The sequence below is a fragment of the Lissotriton vulgaris genome, chromosome 4_1 (genome assembly GCF_964263255.1).
Source record: "Lissotriton vulgaris chromosome 4_1, aLisVul1.2, whole genome shotgun sequence".
Classification (NCBI taxonomy): Eukaryota; Metazoa; Chordata; class Amphibia; order Caudata; family Salamandridae; genus Lissotriton; species Lissotriton vulgaris.
This window is the reverse complement of record NC_141691.1, coordinates 2,059,766,601-2,059,787,480: the sequence shown is the minus strand read 5'-3', so window position 1 is coordinate 2,059,787,480 and position 20,880 is coordinate 2,059,766,601. Positions and strand designations below refer to the sequence as shown.

Below are 20,880 nucleotides of genomic sequence, written 5' to 3'. Positions count from 1 at the left end.
AGTTACATTCACAACTCTAACTAGGCCAAAAGTCCAACTGAACATTCTACAAGGTCCGTTTTTGGATTTGTCAAGGTTTGTTTACTTTCAACGATACTGAATACCAAGTTCAACAATGTTCGATCTTGAAATTGCCAAGGCTTGTTTCAACACCCTTTACAACAGAAAAGTCTTACTATCTCCTCCCATGAACCGGAAGGTAAAGGTCCGAAGCCGGGTGAGGAAACAGGAAGTCCGATTGCCAAGGAACTCCGATGCCGGAAGCTGTAGTCTGTAACCTCGGCTCTGCCGGCAGCTGGTAACTGAAGAGAAGTCCGGAGAAAGCTGCTCTCCACCGAGATCAGGTAGGTGCAGTCTCCGCGCCAGGACCAAGGGCGGGGTTGGGGAGCTGGAATCAGGAACCTGGAAGCTCTCGAAGTGACGCGTACGCTGAGAAGCGAAGCGTCTTCCTGAGAGTCTGTAAGCCTTTTATAGGCTGTAGTTCACGTGCGCGGCAGCGCCGGTTAGGCGCACCTGTCCAACGTGAGCCCTTAATGAATATTCATGTCTCTAGAGGGAAATAACAAGCATTGGGCCAAACAATATTACGCTCGTGCAGGGAATCAATACATGTGTTGGTAGATGCTACAAACAAGCATAGGTAACTCCAAGTCTTTCTGATGATGACCCAAGGGGACTATGGTTTGATGACCCAAAGGGACTTATGGTTAGATTTTCGTAACACCTTTGGCCCCCGACTGCTGGAGGTTTATAATGAAGCGAGGGAACTGGGTTGTCTCCCTAGTACCATGAGAGAAGCGCTTATTATCCCGCTGTTTAAACCTGGGAAGGATAGCACAGATATTGCGGCTTATAGACCATTGTCCATGTTGACCACAGATTATAAGGTTTTGAGCAGGATATTGGCGACCCGCCTGTTGCAGCACATGACGGGTCTGATCCATGATGACCAGGCAGGGTTTATCCCGACCAGGAATACAGCCAATAATATACGGAAGCTGATACGGATTATGGGAGAGGTAGATCAAGACGCTGAGAACATAATGGTGCTGGCGGTGGATATAGAAAAAGCCTTTGACAGCTTAGAGTGGAGATATCTAGATGCGACATTGGGACGTTTTGGGTTAGAAGATTTCGTGGCCTGGACGAGGGTGCTATATAAGGAGGCAGTGGCTAGCATGAAAGTAGGGGGGCTGATATCACATCAATATGGAGTTGCACGAGGCACAAGGCAGGCATGTTCGCTCTCCCCGTTGTTATTTGCACTAGCGATGGAGCCCTTGGCAGCGAGAGCGAGACTGGGTAGACACTATGAAGGCCTTGTCTTCGGGGGAGACCAGCAGTATATCTCATTATATGCGGATGATCTGCTGATGTTCTTAGGAGACGCTGATGCGGCGCTGGATGGAGCGGCGGCCTTGTTATCAGGGTTTGGAGACGTTTCAGGACTACATGTAAATTGGGCCAAGACGTGTCTGTTCCCAGTAAAGCACGGTGGGCGGCCACCGGAGCGGGAAAGCGTAGCGCGCTGGGAGCCAGCGTGTCTGGTATATCTAGGTGTGAATATATATCATGGAGTGGCGGACATCTTGAAAGGGAATATAGGACGGTGTGTGAGAGCCTTGAAGTGTAATATGACCTTTTGGTCAGCATTGCCATTGTCTGTGATGGGCCGCATTGCTTTATTGAAAATGGTAGCGTTACCCCGACTGCTAAATTATTTTAGGACACTGCCCGTTTGGATACCGAACTCAGTTTTTAGGTCATTGCGCTCTCTGATAATAGGCTTTTTATGGGGCGCAGGACAGAGAAGGGTGGCATTTAACACCTTGACACGTCCGAAAGCGGAAGGGGCTTAGCGGTCCCAGATTTTGAATTATATTGTCTAGTGGCGCAGCTACTGGTGCTAACACAGGAGATCGCGAATTGAGGGGCCCAGATAATAAGAGAGGGAAAGGAATACCACGACATGTGCTATCCTATATAATCCTACAGCAGAAATTAGACCTGGCCGATCTTACACAGGAGGAGAGAACCCTACGATTGTGCTGGAATCGTAGCCAACGTAAAGCGGGAGTGCTACATCCTTATGCGCCAGAAATATCATTGGGAATGCTTACGGCGTTACCACACGGGAGTGACTGGACGGCATTGATGGAATGGGAGCATGCTGGGATACAGATCATTGGGGATTTGTATGAGGACGGGGAACTGTTGCCATACGGGGCCTTACAGGACAGGTATGACCTTCCCAGGGGAGGCTTCTTATTGCATGCGGCGGTGGTGCATGCCATACGACTGCGGTGGCGAGAAGGAGCGAAAGAACCCACAATGACGAAGGCATGTCAATACGTGGCAATGGCGGCAGGGATGTTTAAGGTGGTCACGTGTTTATATTTGAGGATATTACATGAAGAATTGGTGCCCCTAGAGGGTTTGAGGGCAAAATGGGAAGAGGGACTTTGGAAACCAATCCCGGAAATGGCATGGGAACACAGTGCATAGAGCTTGGAAGGGCACGAAGAGTACGCGATTCCAGTTAGTGAATTTCTTTATATTGCATAGAGCATACCTGACGCCTGGTAAGATTAAGAAGTATTTTAATGTGGAAGACGCGGTGTGCCCCAGGTGTAGGAGGGAAGATGTGGAGTTAGAACACATGCTGTGGGAGTGCCCAAAGATAGGAGATTATTGGAAGGAAGTGGGACACACACTGAATGAGGTAACAGAAGGGGTTTAACATACTACATGACAACTTGCATATTACACTGGTTCCCCCACACACCCAAAACAAAGCTAACTAGTAAATTTGTGGACCTGGGGCTGCTACTAGCTAAAAGGGAAACAACGAGGTGCTGGAAGGCAAAGGAGGGCCCCTGTAGCGGACGGTGGAAAGCAGAGCTGCAGAAGTGGGCTAGCAGCGACAGTACGCACAGATTCACACAAGCGAAACGTACAAAAAAAGAAAAGGACTTTGAAACGGCAAGGGCCTGGGAAATGATGATGCAGGCACTAGCTGACACTCTCCAGGTAGAGGACTAGGGCAAGGCTACTAGTAATGGTATACACCAGCAGACACAAGATAGGATTAACTACGCTGTAGAATAATCGCAGTAAGAAGTTTAAAATGGATATTCAAAGGCTGACACACCGGGGGAGGAGGGGAGGGGGTGGAAGTTGGAGTTTATTGAGTAAGACGAGTAGAAGGCTACTAGATAATCCATTGAACGATGGTATGTACTTGGATGAAATAAGATCATGGGAGCGGAGGGGGGAGGTAACTGAAGGCGGATGCAATGGTATTTTGTAACTGATTGTCCGGAAAATAATTTTAAAAAAAATTTTTTAAAAAGGGAAAAATAAACACAACAGAATCATCAGCTCAACAGCGTCCAAATCTAGAAATGTCCAAGAAAACTTGTGAACCAAGTGGCTGGGCCAGAGCCAGCGGTTATGGACCCAAAAACAAATAAAGTAGCCATGCTAAAGAAGAAATTTCTTCATCAGGAATCCTTTAACTTTTTTGAAGAAGAAGATAGTGGAGGGGTTCACCCTGACTCGGGAGGAAGGGAGTTCCAGATCCTCGGCGCCATCCATGAAAAGGTTCGGTTGTAGGTCTTTTTTGTCTTGAATTGTGGTTTTAGCTAAAGGGTGCTGGCCCTTTGCGCCGAATGGCAGAATTCAGGACTTCTTCTGGGAGCATGGAGTGCCCTAATTCTGCAACCTCCACGAGTTTACCGCCCAGGCTTATTTACAGATACGTCAGTATTCCTGACATATCAGTAGGTGTAAAAGTGGCGTATTGCTGGGCTCTGTCTGAAAATAGACGCAACTCCAGCAAACTCTCCTTTTACATGGGGCAAGCCCATGTAAAAGGGCCTGCGTCACTCATTACGCCTGCTGTGAAGCAGGCATAAGGATTTGATGCAGTAGCATCCTGGAAGTGGCATATTGAAATCTCATAGATTTCACTGCGCCACTACTATGAGCCTTACTTGCGGGGAAGAGCCCACCCTGCATAGATTATACCTGATGCAGGAATTATGTAACACTGGGGTTTACAAAGTGGCGCATCTGCCTAGATGCCTCACTTCGTAAATATGGCGCAGTCTGGTGCATATTTTACACCGCTGCAGCGTCACAAAAAATTATGCAACTGCGGCATAAAGAGCTCATAAATAAGGCTCTTAGTGTTTTGATAATATATGTACCAACATGGTGGAGGATCTGGACTTAGATGCTTTATTTCTCACAGAGACGTGGACTCGACCAGGCTTCCTGGTGGAACTAGACCTTGCTTGCCCTCAGGGCTATAAAATGCTCCAAAAACCAAGGGGGATGGGGAGAGGGGGAGGAGTTGGGGTCTTATATAAGGAAAAGTGGGATTTTGCGCCCCTCGAGATAGAGGCACTCACTGAGATAGAACTGCTGGGCTTCTCACTCCAGGAGAACAAAGGGAGGCTCATAACGGAAATAGTCTGCTACAGGCCCCCAGGGTCAGATAAGCAGTATCAAACATTGCTTGACACCATTACCGATTTGACCCTAACCCACTCTAGGATGATCCTATTGGGGGATTTCTATTTGTGGGAAATTGGGACCCTAGACAACCATTTGAGAGACCTAAAGCAAACATGCGAAAACCTCAATTTATTCCAACTGGCACATAAACCTATGTACCTAGGAGGACATATCCTAGATCTCCTATTTGCCAACCAGGATGAGACTAAAATAGTGGGGATAGTACCTCAAAGCTTGTCGGACCACTCCTTAATCCACTTCCATATATCAATAACCCTGCGGGAGGATAATAACACTCACGGAACATCTTATAGAAAGGGCAGAGAGTGGACTAAGCTAGTCAAAAATAAGATATGCCTGACCCCCCAGAATCACAATCTTTTTGTCCCGGCTAGATCTGTTGATGAAAATTATCAAGCATATTGTGACTACATAGTTAGCTCTCTGGACAGTATAATCCCTATTAAGAAGATTAAAAATAGGAAAAAAGCCTCCGCCCATGGTACAGTGAAGAATTGAAAGCTTTACGACCTGTAAGAAGGCGGAGAGAAGATGGAGAAGGGCATATCTGGAGAAGACAAGAAAGGAGCTGAAAAATAGCTCAGACCAAATACAAGGAGTCGATAGTAAGAGCTAAGACAGACTTTCACGCCAACTCCATTCTGCGCGCGCCGAATAGCACAAAAGCCCTCTTTAAAATCGTTAGGGATTTGTCCCAGCCAGAATGTACCAGCAATAAGGTGGTCAACTCACAGGAACTCTGTGAAATGATTACCTCACACTTTGAGGAAAAAATTACAAAACTTTTGGGCAATCTCTGGCCTGGCAATATCAATAATCAGAGTGATCCATTAGAGAGAGAGGAGGAAGGGCCTGGAGTAGCCATTGGGATGGAATTTTTCCAGGCTACTACCGGGAAGCATTTTAATAACGTAGCCCAAAGTATTACAACGGGCTCCCCCCCGGATCCCCTCCTGCCTAGAGTCTGGAAGGTATTCGGACGGGAAACTCTCCCTTGGCTGTGATTAATCTGTAATCAGTCCTTGGCAGTGGAAGTGGTGCCGGAGGCCTGGAAACAGGCAGTAGTCACCCCCCTACTTAAGAAACCCTCCCTGGACCCTGTGGTCCCAGCTAGTTTTAGACCTATATCTCTGCTATCATACCCAATTAAGATCTTGGAGAAAATAGTCAGTAGAAATTTGTCAGGCTACTTAGAGGACAACCATCTATTAGATAGGGATCAATTTGGCCTTTCGTCCGAGCCATAGCACGGAGACTGCTTTGGTCACCTTCATGGACAATTTACGGATGCAGGCTGACAATGGAGACTGTTCTAGTAGTGTTATTAGATATGTCAGCCGCATTTGACACAGTGAACCATGCCATACTGGTAGAAAGACTGAATGGCCTGGAGGGCAAAGGGTGAGCCCTGCAGTGGCTCCAATCCTATCTATCAGGGAGACAACAGGAGGTGACAATGCCGCCGTTTGAGTCTAATAAGTCCCCGGTACACCATAGGGTTCCGCAATGATCTGCGATAAGCCCCATCTTATTTAATATCTACCTGCGCCCTCTACTCTCCCTTGTCAAGTCCTTTGGAATCGACTTAATTAATTACGTGGACGACACCCAATTGGTGTTTTCCCTGGAAGGGAAACAGGCGGTGTCCATGGACAAGTTCCAGGAGTGCATGTACCAGACAGTAAGCTGGCTCAGAAAAAACTCCCTACAATTTAACAGGGGGAAGACAGAGGTGATATTCTACCCTACTCCCTCCAGCTTACAGCTACGCTCGATACCAGAGTTTAAGCTTACCCCAGAAGAGGATCCTCTTGTCCCCGCTAAAACTGGGCGCAACTTGGGGGTATTGGTGGATGTTAGTCTCCAAATGGAGTCTCAGGCAAATAAAACTGTCAGCGTCTGCTTCTCCCTGTTGCAGATGTTGCGACAGATTCTTCCTTTCCTACCTACAGAAACCCGTTCGCTTGTAGTGAGGAGCGTAATTTGTAGCAGATTGGACTACTGCAATGCTCTGTATTTGGGAGCCCGACAATACATCTTACAGAGCTTGCAGAGAGTCCAGTCCATGGCAGCTAAGTTGCCGCTAAATCGGCAACGTAGGTCTTCTACGAGTTTAGCCTTAAGAGACCTACACTGGCTGCCTATCAAAGAGAGAATCTGCTTTAAATCTCTCTGCATTGTGTACAAAGCAGCACATTCCACTGCAGCAGAGGTTTACATGGCACAATCCACGCTCCTCGAACGCAAACCTGATTAAGACCTCTAGGTTTAGGAAAACCAGAATGGGGGGCAGAGCCTTTGGGGTGGCGAATAATCTGCCCCAGACCATCAGACAGGCCAATTCGTGGGCCTGTTTCAGAAAGAATCTAAAAACCTGGTTGTTCCCAAGGATAGAAAACTAGTCCTCTCATTGCCTACTATGGGCTGGTAATGTGCTGACCATCACCAATTTTAAAAGCGCCAGGATACCCGTAGGGTGAACCTTTTTGGGCTATATAAGTGTACTATACATACATACATACCAAGACCCGTGTGGTTCTGGGCGGACTTTGTACAGTAACTAAGTAAGAGTCTGGGAGGTGTGGTTAAAGGAAGTATGACGTTATCGTTTAGTGTATGAGTGTATGTTGGAGGATAAAGAAGTCTGACACAGAGCTCCGTGTGTGGCATATTTCATTTGCATACTCCTGGGCTGGGGAAGACTTGGCTCCAGTCATAGGCACTGCCAGTTCCAAATACAGGCACTGGCGACTCAGTTTCGAATAAAACTGACTCCAAATAGAGGCACTACCGATGTTAGTCACAGGCACTACATATTCCAATCACAGGCACTGCTGACTTAAGTGACAGGCACTCAGTCTAATAACAGGCACTCCTGTCTGATTACCGATAATGATCACTCCAGACACAGGCATTGCTGGCTCAGTTACAGATAACCCAACTTCAAATACAGCCTCTCCTACTTAAACATATGCACTAATGATGTGAAACACCGTCACTGCATACTGCCAAAACAGGCACTGTTCACTCAATGCAGATAACCCTAACTCCAGACACAGGTCAAAAGCACTCCCAACTTGAACTATATGCACTGCTACTCCACGCACTTCTGAATCCAAATTCAGACACAGGCACAGGCACTGCCGATTCGACTCAATTACTTCTGCTGATACAAAGTAGGCACCGCTGATTCCAATCACTGGAACTGCTTATTCAAAATACTGATTATTCAATAGTCAGGCGCTGGTGACTCTATTACAGCTAACGTAGGCTCCAGCAACAGACACTGCTGACTCCCAACACATGGGCTACGATGGTGTTATGGCAGAGTTTTTGGCTCTATTTAGCAGTGATATAGATCATTAGTCTTGCTCACATCTAGGATAGGTATTCTTGGCCTGTGTTGGCCCTTTTAAGCCCTTTCTTCCATACCTAGAAGAGGATAGCTGCTTAATATGATGATAGATCCTTTATTCTTGACTTTAACCTGTCTATTGCCTATTGGCTTTGACATACTAGACACATTGGTATGGTTTATGTAGGTATTCTGGCAGAGCTAAGGGGCATTTCATCCCTTTCAGGCCTACAGGCCTAGAGCTAGAGGGACTCCATCTTGATGAAGCTGAGAGGCTTTTCAGGGTAAAGGTAATGTTTATAGTTAAGGCTGTTGTGTGCTAGAGGAAAATCCAGTTAGGACTGCTTCTTATCCGAGAAATGTGTTTTTCTCTTGGGCCCAGACGTAACAAGCAGATGGCCACTGCGGTTGCGTGGAAGCCTGGGAGCTGGCACAGGAATTCGGTAGGAGGCAGCCCTCTGGTGGAAATTTCCATGAGGGGAGAGGAATCCATATTAGTGAGCTACAGGAGAGGAGGAGTGGTCAGTTCAGTTTGGAGTTCAGAACAGCTTGGAGCTCAGAACAGCTGGGAGCTCAGTTCAGCTTGGAGCTCAGAACAGCTTGGAGAGAGAGAGAGAATGTCTGCTGGAGCTGCAGAATAGAGTGCAGTTCTTGAATGGAGAAAGAAGGCAGACGATTGCTGAAGATGAGGAGAGAGAGAGCAGTGCAGAGGGCATCAAAGAAGGCTGTCAGCTGGAGCAACTGAACCAGAGGCGTGGTGATGTGGTGAAGGAGGGAGAGACAGAGAGAGCCCTAATCCCACCAGAGGCAGAGAGAGCCCTGATCCCACCAGAGGCAGAGAGAGAGAAATCTTCCTTCTAATAGGTGAGGTAGTCTGAACTAGTTACACTTACACTTACACTTTAATCTTGTTCTTATTCCCCAAGCTATTGTATGTTTAATCCTTTTTCTTTCAGCGGTGTGTTCTATCTATAGTCTTTGTCAGTTACAGATCTGTGTAAGTGTTTATATTGTTCTAATAAAACCAAACTGTAAAGTGCCTTATATTCTTGTTCAATCCAGGTAAATGTATCTCCTAGGTGGTTACTATTTTGTATGAATGGATGAGTAACCCCAATCAGGTAAGTGGTGATCACATAAATAGGGAGTGAGTGGACCTATGATGCCAAGAATAAGAGGTACATTATATTAATTGGCTAACTCCTAATATTGTAGTAGCAGACCCTTAGTGAAGAGACTTCCCAATATATATATATATATATATAACTGAAGGTGTTCATAGGAATGTGGTCGTCGTTGATATGCGGCGTTAGTGAGAACGCTGGGTTGGATCACCAGCGTGTATACCCACAGGATTGTGGCTTGCGTAAGTGAGAGCGTCAGGTGGGAGACTGGCGTGTAGGTTTGCCGGATTGCGAACCGTTTGGAAAAGAGAGCATTGGGTTCTGCAGGCCCATGTGTAGACGCACCGGATTGTGTGTCATATCTGCCCTAGGGTAGACCGGTCTGGGTCGGGGTGGCCGCGAGACCAACTGATGTGAATATAAGTGTGGTGTAGGGTATGGATATCCCTAGTAATCAGTGAGTATTCTTAGTATCCCTATAGATTTAGTGGTGTTTTTAATAATATGAGCTTGTATATTGTGAGTTCCCCATCCTCAGGTAGGTACCCAGGTGCCTGGATGGATGGTCCTGAGGGGGATGTGATTACGTTCTGGCTGGGTTGGAGGGGCCCCTAGGGGCTGATCCCATCTAATCAGAAAATCCAGCCATAACAGATGGACATTACTTCACGAACAAGCACTGCACACACACAACTCCAACTACAATCACAGGCACTCCTGATTGCTAGGACAGGCACTGCTGAGTACTGTCATGGGCACTGCCTACTCAGTGACTAGGCATGACTAACTCCAAGCACATGCTCTACTGATGTAAAATACTGTAACATCTTGCTTAACAGACACTGTCCACTTAATTGCAGTTAAACCAGACACCGAGCACAGGCACTGCTGACTCCTATTGCCTTCACTACTGATTCTTTACATTTAATGCAGATCCCAAGCCCACAGGCTCCTCACTACAGGCACAGGTACTGCTAACTACAGTACTGCTAACACTGACTCCAATCAGGCACAGCTGATGCAAAAAACAAATACATTCGATACAAAACAGGAATTACTGTCTCCAGTCACAGATACTGCTAATTCAGTTTCAGTTTCATCAACTTTTATTCGATTATCAGTTTGAATAATCATAAAAATTACATACAAAAAATTATGAACACTTGTGTGAGATAAAGTAAATCTAGTTATAAAGAAATTTAGGTTAAACAATAGGGTTTACAGTTCTGTATAGTTCTGGTTTAACTTGAAACATTACGACGTATTGTTAAGACTGCTTTAAGGAAAGTCACTATGAGTTTGGCTTCATGTAACGTTTGCAAGGATTGCAAATAAAGAAATGCAGGGTAGCATTGTCTGTATCCACTAGATCGGAGGATCGAGATAATCCACGTTTTTCTTGGAAGTTTATAGTATTTACAAAATAGAACAACATGGATCGTAGATTGTGGGGAGGTTCCGTCACAGGGACAGTTCATCAGGTTGCGCAACCAATTATGAGTTTCCGGAAATGAAACCAAACGGAAAAAGATGTTAAAGCGGAGTCTTGTTAGTAAAAACTTTTCATGATTAGATAAAAAATACGTCAGATAGGGCTGTATGCATTTTCCAGACTGTTGGGCACAGATTTTTTCGTTTAGTGGTTTTGTGATCTCTGCCTGGTTCCGTAGTTCCCTCAAGTGTCCCATACACATTAACTTTAACTTTTTCCTGGAAATGTCTTCTACTGAAGCAGGTTCTTCAAAATAGGGCCCACGGTCCAGGTCTTTAAAGAAGTTATATATATAGGATAGCCACGGGATTTTTCGCCATTTTGTCAGGGCTAAACAGTCAATGATGAGGGAGCGAGTTAGGTGACATTCGGGGTTAGACCATATTCGGTGCCACAGTAGAATAGGCTGGCATCGGATGGTGTCAATGATGTATTCCATGCCAAGCTCCCGGTGTGAGGCTAGTATCGGGGAGCTTTGAGGGAGAGCTAAAATGTATTTTATAAAAGCGTTTTCAGTGACCTGTAGCTGATCTATACGTCCGTGACCCCAGATTCCAGCTCCATAGGTGGCCACGCTATGACATTTTGCATAGTATATGGTCAAGAGTTCAGGTGGCGCTGGTTTCCCCAATTTCCTCGAAAATGAGGTAAGTGCCAATGTTGCGCGACGAAAGTGGAGATTTCTGGCTTCAATTGCCTTTCGCCAATTCATTGCATCGTCCACTAGGATTCCCAAGTATGGGTAGACTGGGGTTTTTTCCAGTTTGCTGTTGTCAACCATTATTGATTTGGGGTTTTTGATCCTGGGACCGATGTGCATTGTGAAAGTTTTCTTTATGTTTATTTTGAGGCCAAGTGAGTCCATGAATGTTGTATATTTATTGATTTGTATCTGAAGTTGGCTCAAAGTCCGTGCTAGAGTTACTGAATCGTCAGCATACAGCAGTGTGGGTATCGGACGATGGTTTATCTGGGGTAGGTCCTGACTCCCTTCCAGCATAGCCTGTTCAAGCCCGTTTGTATAAAGGTTGAACAGGAAGGGAGCCAGTACACATCCCTGTCTTACTCCTTTCGTTATTTGAAATGAACGGGACAGTTCACCGTTGGTACCAAATCTTACTCGGCCTACGGCATTAGAGTAGAGTTCTCGTAGGAAGGTTATTATCGGGGGATCCACACCAAGGTCGCTTAGTGTTTGCCAGAGTTTCGCATGCTGGACGCAGTCAAATGCCGCGCTTAGGTCGACATAGACGAGGAAGATGTTACCTCCTTTTACGTGAACGTATTTACCAGCCAGGAGAACAAGATTGAGGGCCTGTTCCACGGTCCCGAGCCCCTTCTGGAAACCATATTGTAGGTCGGTTATGATGTTATTCTCCCGGGCCCAAGATTGTAACCGGTCCAGGAGTACTCGACCTGCAATCTTACCCATGGAGTCCAGAAGGGAGATTGGTCTGTAGCAAGCGGGATCGTTGCGGTCGCCTTTTTTAAAGATGGGTAAGAGGATTGATGTTGACCATGACTGAAAAAGGCCGACTGCTAATTCAAAATAGGCACAGCTGATACAGACACTACTGAAGTCAATCACCAGCACTGCTGCATTAAATGTAAATGTAAATGTGGGGTATTTGTAAAGCGCACTGTTACTCTAACCGAGTGTCCTGGCGCTGCAGACCGCTGGGGAACCCTTCCTGCTTTTCCCTGTGAGATGGTCCCTTTCTGGGTATCTCCAGGGTAAAACCAGGCATCCCCGGCGTCTGTTGGGGACCATTGTAGAGATGAGGCAAGCTTAATGCCCAGAGTTACCGAGTGTGTTCCCTGGTTAGAGTAGGCACTGAGGTGAGAATTATCGAGTCCGTTGACCCCTGGTCCACAAACCTGCCGCGTCGGGAATTGAACCCTGGTCCCGGGCTGTTCTCTGCTTACAGGTCTGCCGCCTCTAACCAGTGAGCCACACCTCTCCACTTTACAAGTACTGTTGACTTGAAACACAGGCACTAGTGACTGAATTTCAGATAACCCTAAATTCCTAGTCCATCAAGATTCCAGGAACAGGCACTGGTGACTCAGTTATAGATAATTCTTACACAAAACACAGAACACCACTGTCTCCAGTGCATCTACTACTGACTTCCACCCACAAGCACTGCTCTCTCAGTAACAGATAAACCTGACTCCAAATATAGGCACTACTAACTCAAAACACAGGCACTACTGACTCCACTATCACCTGGAGATATGCAGTTCCTCTACTATAGTGCCAAAGAGACCAAGGTCTTAGAGAAGGAGGGGGAGGAAGGGAATCCTTCCTGTCAAAACTAGGGTCTTCACACACCCAGAAATCTAGGGGTCATCCTTCATCATGTGGACCTGCTCCTCATCGGGTCGGCGCTACAATACCCGACGGGCACCCATAAAGGGGCACTTTAGTGGAGATCTTTTGTTCCTTGCTGTATGGCGCCGTATGGTGGGTGTGAGGGCACTAGACTATAGAAGGTGTAGATGTAATGGAAAAGTGAATAAAATAGGCAGGATAGTCCAAATAAGACTTTTATTCAGCCTGGCTATCCCCTCCATTCAAAACACAAAGAGTGGCAGCTTCCTGACGTGCTATGCTCGACTCTAAATGGTTTCATGCCTGCTGGTCAGTTTGATCCTTGGCAATTCTTCATGTTGGACTTGGCCCTTCTGGCAGGTTCACCCCTGAACGTTTTGCATTGAACTCTGAGATAAGTATAGTGATTTCTGGTCTTTGCGCAATTTAGCACTGTGGCGCAGTGTAAAGTACGTGCACTCTCTGAGTGCGTGTGTGAGAGTGGCCTGACCTCCCATAGGAATGCATGGGTAATATGTGTGTCCCTGGTAGTTCCTGATGCGTGGGGAGTGCAGGTGCGAGTTTGATATGTGCGGACTTGTGTGATTAAATGCTGCGCGATGATGTGTGCGGCATAAATGTGTCTAGTGTGGAAGTGCCACTTCTAGAAGTTGGCATGTCTGTGTAATTTATGTGAATTGGCTGTCTGGCTTGTGATTTGCTGGAGCTGGCTGGTGAGCCTGGCTCCAGGAGTCAGGATGGGTCTGCCCCGGTGGTGAGTGGAGAGATCTGCATGATTGATGTGAGGGAGGAGTGCACCTGGGACCTGAATAGGGCTGGGCTTTCTGCACACAATGCTGGCTCCGCCCCCCGTGGTGTGACTGATCACCCTAGCCTGTCCAGTGAATAGGGAGAGGGGCTGACCAACAGAGTGCTCCAAAACCAGCTGCGTCCGGTTTTTCTCCCACCCTGCAGCCTAGAGACAAAGGGATTTTGTGTATAAAAAGAGTCTGTGACCTCCTGTAAAATGTTCTTGTTCTGGTTTCCTGACTTGAATCTACCAGGGGCATGCTGCTGCTGGGGCCCAGGGGAAGGCTTGCCTCCCTGGGCTCTGCCCAGCCCCTGGAGTGCTGATGGGCATGGTGCTGGGACCCCTCTACCTTGCCTGGGTGCTGGAGGACTTCTTTTGCGACCCTCCTGCCCTCTGCACCTAGGAGAACCTTGTTGCTGGGGCCCTGGTTGCTGTAGGGGTCATCTCTGGGGCCATTGGTGCTGTCTGTGCCCCCAGCACCTTGTGAGCGCTTTATTTTTAATTTCTGGGCAGAGCGCTGTCCTTTTTCCTCGGAGGGAAGCGTTCCTGCCCTTTGTGTGCTTAACGCGGGTGCCACCCCGCTTATCTTAATGCCCCCGAATGCGCAGGTGCCCACCCTGCATCTTTGTTTTTGTGTAGACGCTTCTTAAGGGTGCCACCCCTTGTGATATGCACCTTAATGGGTGCCCACCCCATTTCTACTTTTAGCTGGTACCTTGTTATCCCCGAGAAGAAATGCCACCACGGCGGCCTGACTGTGGGCGGGGACGCCGGACGGAAGTGACGCCGCAAACCGGAGGTTGTAGTAGAGAGAAGAGGTCGGGAGCCCATCCAGCCTCCTCGAGCCCCCGGGAAGAAGAAGGAACGTCCTCCCGTGGCCCGGGGCTCTCATGAAGTGGAGAGAGCCCCGGGGCCGCCAACAGAGAGCCCTGTCCGCACTGCCGACCAGAGGAGTCCAATATAGCCGGTGAGTGGGGCCGTTGCGTTCCTTGGGGGAGAGGAGGTGCGTCGAGGCACATTGCCAGTGCCCGGCCCACCCCCCAGTAGCGCTATCTTCATTGCGGAGGTATTTGGTGAGGGAGACCGGCCCCGGTTGACAGCTGGCCGCTCCCCCAGATTGGCAAAATTTATTTAGAGCCCACAGGGCTCCGTGGGGGCATGTACAACTTTTAGAGCCTGTGTTGGCTCCAATGTTCTAAGTATTTGTTGGTAGGGCGGACCCGGTTGGCAGTGGGCTGCCCCACCGTTTTCAGAGCCTAGAGTGCTCCCCAAAAATACCCCTTATTTGACTTAGAGCCTAGAGGGCTTCATCCAATGCACACAGATGATTCTCAGAGCCTAGATGGTTCCAACGTTGGCGCAACTTGTCCTGAAGGGCTAGTGAGGGCCCCTGTTGCAGTTTTTGATCCACAGCTGCCCAGCAAGTAGTGGGCAGCTGCTCCGTTTAGGTTTTCTTCCTAGAGACTTGTTCTTTGGACTCAGGAGTGAGTCACACTCCTTCGCCCTACTTTTGACTTCCACAGCTGCGCAGCACTTAGTGCCAGCTGCAGATTTTAGGCCCTGTTCTTGTCCCTCAGCTGCCCAGTAAGTAGTGGGCAGGTGGGCAAAGTTTAGGTTTTGGCGCAGTGGCGCAACCTGGACCCTAATGTGATTTATGCGCAAATGTGATCTATGTGCTAACTGTTATTTATGTGCTAATATGATTCATGTGCTATTGCTTTTTGGGTGTTAGGAAATGCACTGTGTATTGTAGGTAGCTGTGTTGGATGCCTCTAGATATGATTTATGCATAGGAGGTTGTTTTACCTGCTTAGGTTTATGTTATGGAGACTGTACTTCCCTGTGTGATTTACGCACCTAGTGTAAGGTTTTACTTAGGTGGTGAGGGTCTAATGTAGTTAGACTGATGGGATACTGTGCATGATGGATTTCATGGCGCAGACTGTTGCAAAGTACAGTGAGTTACCAGTGGTTACTGGGTGTGTTCTACCATGATTATTTGGTGATACAATTGTTCTCTTACAATTATTCTATGTTCTAAGTGCTAGTTCTACCAAGTGCTTATTCCTGACAGTGGTCCATGTGGCCCTGTCCTGTGTACATAATCCATTGTATATATTGCCTGTGCCAGTTGGCACAATGTATATGGTGTGAATACTATCTGATGTGTTTTGATAATACAAAGGCTATTTTTGATATAACTTGTGTGGAGTTCCTTTTGTGGGGGGCCTGGGATGTTGTTGCTGGTGGGTGCGGGCGCAAATACTTAACTTACATTGCCTCCGGGATCAGCCTTACTGCTCGTGTCACGTTGCCAAGGGGGTGAACAGGGGTTATCTTTGGAGTGTAACTTCCTTGCCCTAACTTGAGTGGTGGTTTCTGCCTGGCTTTGGTGCAAGCCTCAGCCAACCAGAAATCCCATTTCTAACACTTCAGGACCTAGTAAATGAATCTAGCTACACACAAGTGGTGGGGGTGGGTACTACCTACCACGTGTTCGGGCTATGAGTAGTTTTCCACAGTGTCATGAAGTGACCTATCCTCGGTGAGAGTATCACTGCATTAGAGAATCAGGACACATTGGTCATGGTGTCCAATCTGCTCAAGGAAGTTGTACGAGTCACCTACCCCTCTACTGCCGGCAACCTGACTCCAAGCCTAACCACTATACTTTGAAATAACAGGCACTGCTCACTCTAAGCACAGTCACTCATGACACAGTACAGATAATGCTGCCTGCAAATACACATGCCAGTTCTGATATTAGTTGCTCATCAATTCATTAGATCACACATGATACTTGATGTGACCAAAAAAGTGGTTTTTATTTTCTTTTTCAGTCAGTTTGAAAGTTCATTTTCGCATCAAACTTTTCAGAGGTTTTCATCGTTTTTCACAAGGACAACATGTAAAAAAAGCTTGATCAGTGAGGTATAAAAAGATGGTAATTTTCCACGACCCTTGCAATCAATATTGCACACCATGGAGTCTTTAAGCTTTTCCCATCTCTTTTTTCAGTTACCACAAGATCAAGACCCAAGAGGCCCCAGCCCTCATAATGACAGAACAAATTGCTGTAACAACTAACCCAGTGAGTTTTCAAAAATGCGACCTGTTACTAAAAAAAACCCAATCATCTAGATTGCCCAAGAAAAAGGTCCCACTCCATCTACAAAAGATTACACTAAGGCACTCTCAACACACAAGTGAGTGCATTTCATTAAGAGCACATGTTGACAGCACCTGTGCCTGCTCTTGAATCGACATATGTGCAAAAACAACTAATCACACATTTTGGTTTCGAACAGCCACTGGCCTGGTGGGACTGGACTTACGACTCATTTTGCTTCTTCTTCTTCTTCTTTTTCTTCTTTGCAGTGCTTGATCTAGAATATTATGGCTGATTTAGGAGGCTTTTAACGGAAGAGATCGGTTGATCTCAAAATGAGATAATCTTGTAATGCTTGATCAGTATGGAAGATGTAGCTTGGAAAATGTTTTGATGCAAGTGTTACTACAAGCACCTTTAATTATTATTTTTTCAGCTCTTTAGGAGTTCTAGGTGCTGAGGAGAATCATACTAACTTACATTTGGGTTCGAAACACGTCGACCGCTATGTGACTGTACACTGTCTGGTCGCTGCCCTCAATAAGGTTGTGTAAAAAAAACTCAGTCAAAAAAACTTCAACCTTTGTGTGCTTTATTATTTTGTTTCACTTACATATTTTCTCTGTTTTTTATTGTGTTTACTCTTTTTGAAGCACTGAACTCTAGCTTATTTATTTTATTTTATTTACAGAGTTTTATATAGCGCAAACTTGACCCAAATCAGGTATCAGGGCGCTTTACATAGCACCAATTGCATTACATGAGGATACATTCATTTGTGTTAGGCACGGGGAGATTAAGGCATAGATTCATCAAGTGAAATTGCGATCGCAATAGCTGCGAAACAGCAATTGTGATTGCAATTTCCGCTGCCGCAATTCATCAACTACAAAAGCATCAAATAGCGAATTCGCAAAACAAAAATCGCAAAACCAGTGTGTAACCCCCATTGCGATTCCTTAACTGCGAATCCCCATATTTTCTGCGATTTAAAATGCGAATTCGCAATTATATTGCAAATTTGCTATCAAATTGCAATTCCAATTCATCATAAATCGCAAATAGCGAAAATCCCTAATTTGCAAAAAATGAGGCGCAGTTTAAAGAGAAGCCAAACCAGGTGGTAACCATGAATTCCAATTGGAAAAAAAATGCAAACAAGAAACAGGTGTAGGGTAAATCAATCACACTTAAGGAGACTCAGTAGGAGCATGAGGTAAGACACAATGCCAGGTCTCTACATCGTGGCAAGGCGGCTGAGGCTCCAGGCTGCAGCCCAGAACCGACGCAGGATCCAGGAGCACATTTTCCGCCTGCGGATTACACTCCTGGGCCAAACTGAAGAGGAGATCTACTCCAAATACAGGCTCAATGGGGAAATAATAATGAAGCTCATCAGAGACCTTGACCCCCTGATGCAGCACCCAACACGGAGGCCCAATGCTATGCCCACCCTTGTCCAGGTCCTATGCTGCCTGCACCTCCTGGCCTCCGGAGGCTTCCAGGGGATAGTTGCATATGCAGGGGGGATATCCCAAAGTACACTGTCACGCTGCCTACAAAGTTTCCTGGACGCCCTGCTGAGCCGGATACACCACTACATCACTTTCCCAACAACCCAACAGGACTTAACGCAAACAAAACTGGACTTCTATCACACCGCCCATTTCCCACATGTAATTGGCTGCATTGACTGTACCCACATTCACATCTGTCCACCCGCAGAGACCAAATACATGTACCAGAACCGCAAGTCATACCACTCACTCAACATCCAGATGGTCTGCAATGCGAAGACCATCATCACAGACATTGTGGCACAATACCTGGGGAGCACGCATGATTTGTTCATCTTCCGGCACAGCGACATACACACCCGCTTGGCCAGGGGTGAATTTGGCGAAGGACACCTCCTAGGTAAGTACACATGGCCACATACAGTATGTCAAGACGTGTTGCTGCGCATAACAGGAACTGACCCTCTGCTCCTACCTTCAGGTGACAGCGCCTACGGCTTCCGTGAATACCTCCTCACCCCATACCTGCTACACCACAGGAACTGCGTTACAATGCTGCGCACATACACACAAGAAATGTAACGAGTGGACATTTGGCATGTTAAAGAGTCAATTCCGCATCCTCCACAAGACTGGTGGGGCCCTCAAAATACCGGCCTGAGGTCTGCTGCCACATCGTGGCCATGTGTGCCATACTCCACAATATTGCCACCAAGCGGAGGATATCTGTGGAGGTGTCTGGTAGTGAGTCTGAAGAGGACAACCTGCCACCTGCACATGTGCATCATGCACGTGGGGAGAATCCTGCTGAAGGACACAGGTGCCGCAACAACATCACACTGAACAATTTCTAGTGTACCCATACCCCTCACACAACACTGCACTCATGCATGCCACATGAATTAATGACATGAGGAAGATTTGTGTTCAAAATAAAATATAATTTTTTTGGTCAACAAACTCTAGATGTGCTTTACATCAGCAAAAATTTGTAGAACTGCATAGTATCATACAGGCTCTTGTCTCCAGAGCAGGCGTGCGTGGTTACCTCACCAGGCACTGCTGGTAATGTTTAGCTAGTCACTGGCGCCTCCTGCCGGACGCACCATGTCGCCTCTCCGACTCCACGTTGGGAGTGTCCGGCCGTGAAGCAGCATTGGGCCTGGAACTGCGGCGCCTTTCAGGTAGCACCGGCATAGTCAGGCTGCTCAGGCTCGATGTACCCTCACTGGCATCATCAGTCACCCACCCCCATGCATGGCCATTGCCGCACACCTGTTGGTTCTCCACAACGGTGGTGACCTGCTCTAGGGCACTTGCTACATCTTGGCAGCATTGAACCATCTGCAGCTGCATTGCCAGTGACCTGCGCGACACCTGTGATGTGGCGTTCCCGATGAGGTGGTTTGACCAGGTTTAGGCAGACAGCCGTGTTAGCAGCTGGCGGTGGCATCAGCGGGTGATGTCCTGCTGCGCCACTATCAGTTGGTTGCTCTATTTTACTGCTGCGGTTAGCTCCTGCACACTTTCTGTCAGTTGGTTGATGTTGCGCGCAGTCTTGTACAGCTGCATGGCAGCGATGTGCTGTGCCTGCTTGCGGTGCACAGCAAGCATCCGAGCTTCAATTCCTAGCCCTAGATGTTGTGCCTGTTGCTCCATGTCTGGTCGTGTGGCCACAGAGCGCTGCTAACTAATCCTGCCGCTTGCCTGGGACCGCACAGTGGCTGTGCGGCGTGTCTGCCTCCTGGGTGGTGGTGGGGTCTGCTCCACTGCCATGCGTGACGCCTGCGGTGGTTGAGCTCCTCCTATGGCTGCAGGGGTGGCCCTGTGCGTTTGGGACGGTGCTTGTCCAGGTGCTGGTGCAGGTGCAGGTGTATGTGATGGTCCAGGTGCTGGTGCTGTTTGGCTCTCTCCCTCCATCTCATCTGGAGTCTCCACAATATGGAGTGTCTCGCTATCTGAGGTCTCAGCATCTGTAGCACCTGTGATGTGAATGAGTGCATGATTAATGATATGATTCAGGCACATGAGATGTAGCAACATGCATGCAGGCTTGCATTCCCTGAATGGCTTTAGGGGTATGTTTCACTTGACTGTTCTGGCTGTGTGTGGCTATCAGGGCACATTGCCACACTGCAGGTCCCACAATGGAATTGGGCGTTTTGGATGGGCAGGGACTGCGTTACTGGGGTTAACAATATGACTTGGGTCGCAGTTGCATTGCTCTTACCTTGTGATTGGTGTGTGGCACGGGAGCTGTCCAGCTGAGTGACCCCCACGCAGGCTGCAGGGTTGATGGTGTCCTCCACCAAGTCCTCCAGTGGTGTGTTAGCAGGAACTGTGGCGTCTCCTCTTCCCGTGGCCATTCTCTCCCCCAGTCTCTCCGCAATGCGCTCCTTGGCATGGCCTCTGAGGTCGTACCACCTCTTCTTGAGGTCATCGATTGACCGCTGTGTCACTCCTACGGCATTGACCTTTGCCCTGATGCGCAGCCAGATGCGCGTTTTTGTAGCCTCGGGCACCTTCCGGGACAACTTACCAAACAGCTGATCATGGTCCCTGCTGACTCCCTCAATCAAGCACTCCAGCTCTTGTTCAGAGAACTTGATTTTTCGC

At 47.5% G+C, this 20,880-nt stretch overlaps 1 protein-coding gene across 1 annotated transcript in view; it reads left to right on the top strand.

Annotated features, from left to right (window-relative positions):
• Positions 1 to 788: 788 nt before the first annotated feature.
• LOC147724964 (zinc finger BED domain-containing protein 6-like) overlaps positions 789 to 20,880 on the top strand; it is a 50,830-nt gene continuing 30,738 nt past the window's right edge. Inside the window, exons 1-2 of the mRNA XM_086918140.1 lie at positions 789 to 1,123; positions 16,657 to 16,729. Coding sequence (XP_086774266.1) covers positions 789 to 1,123; positions 16,657 to 16,729 — 408 coding nt within the window. The remainder of the gene's footprint in view (positions 1,124 to 16,656; positions 16,730 to 20,880) is intronic.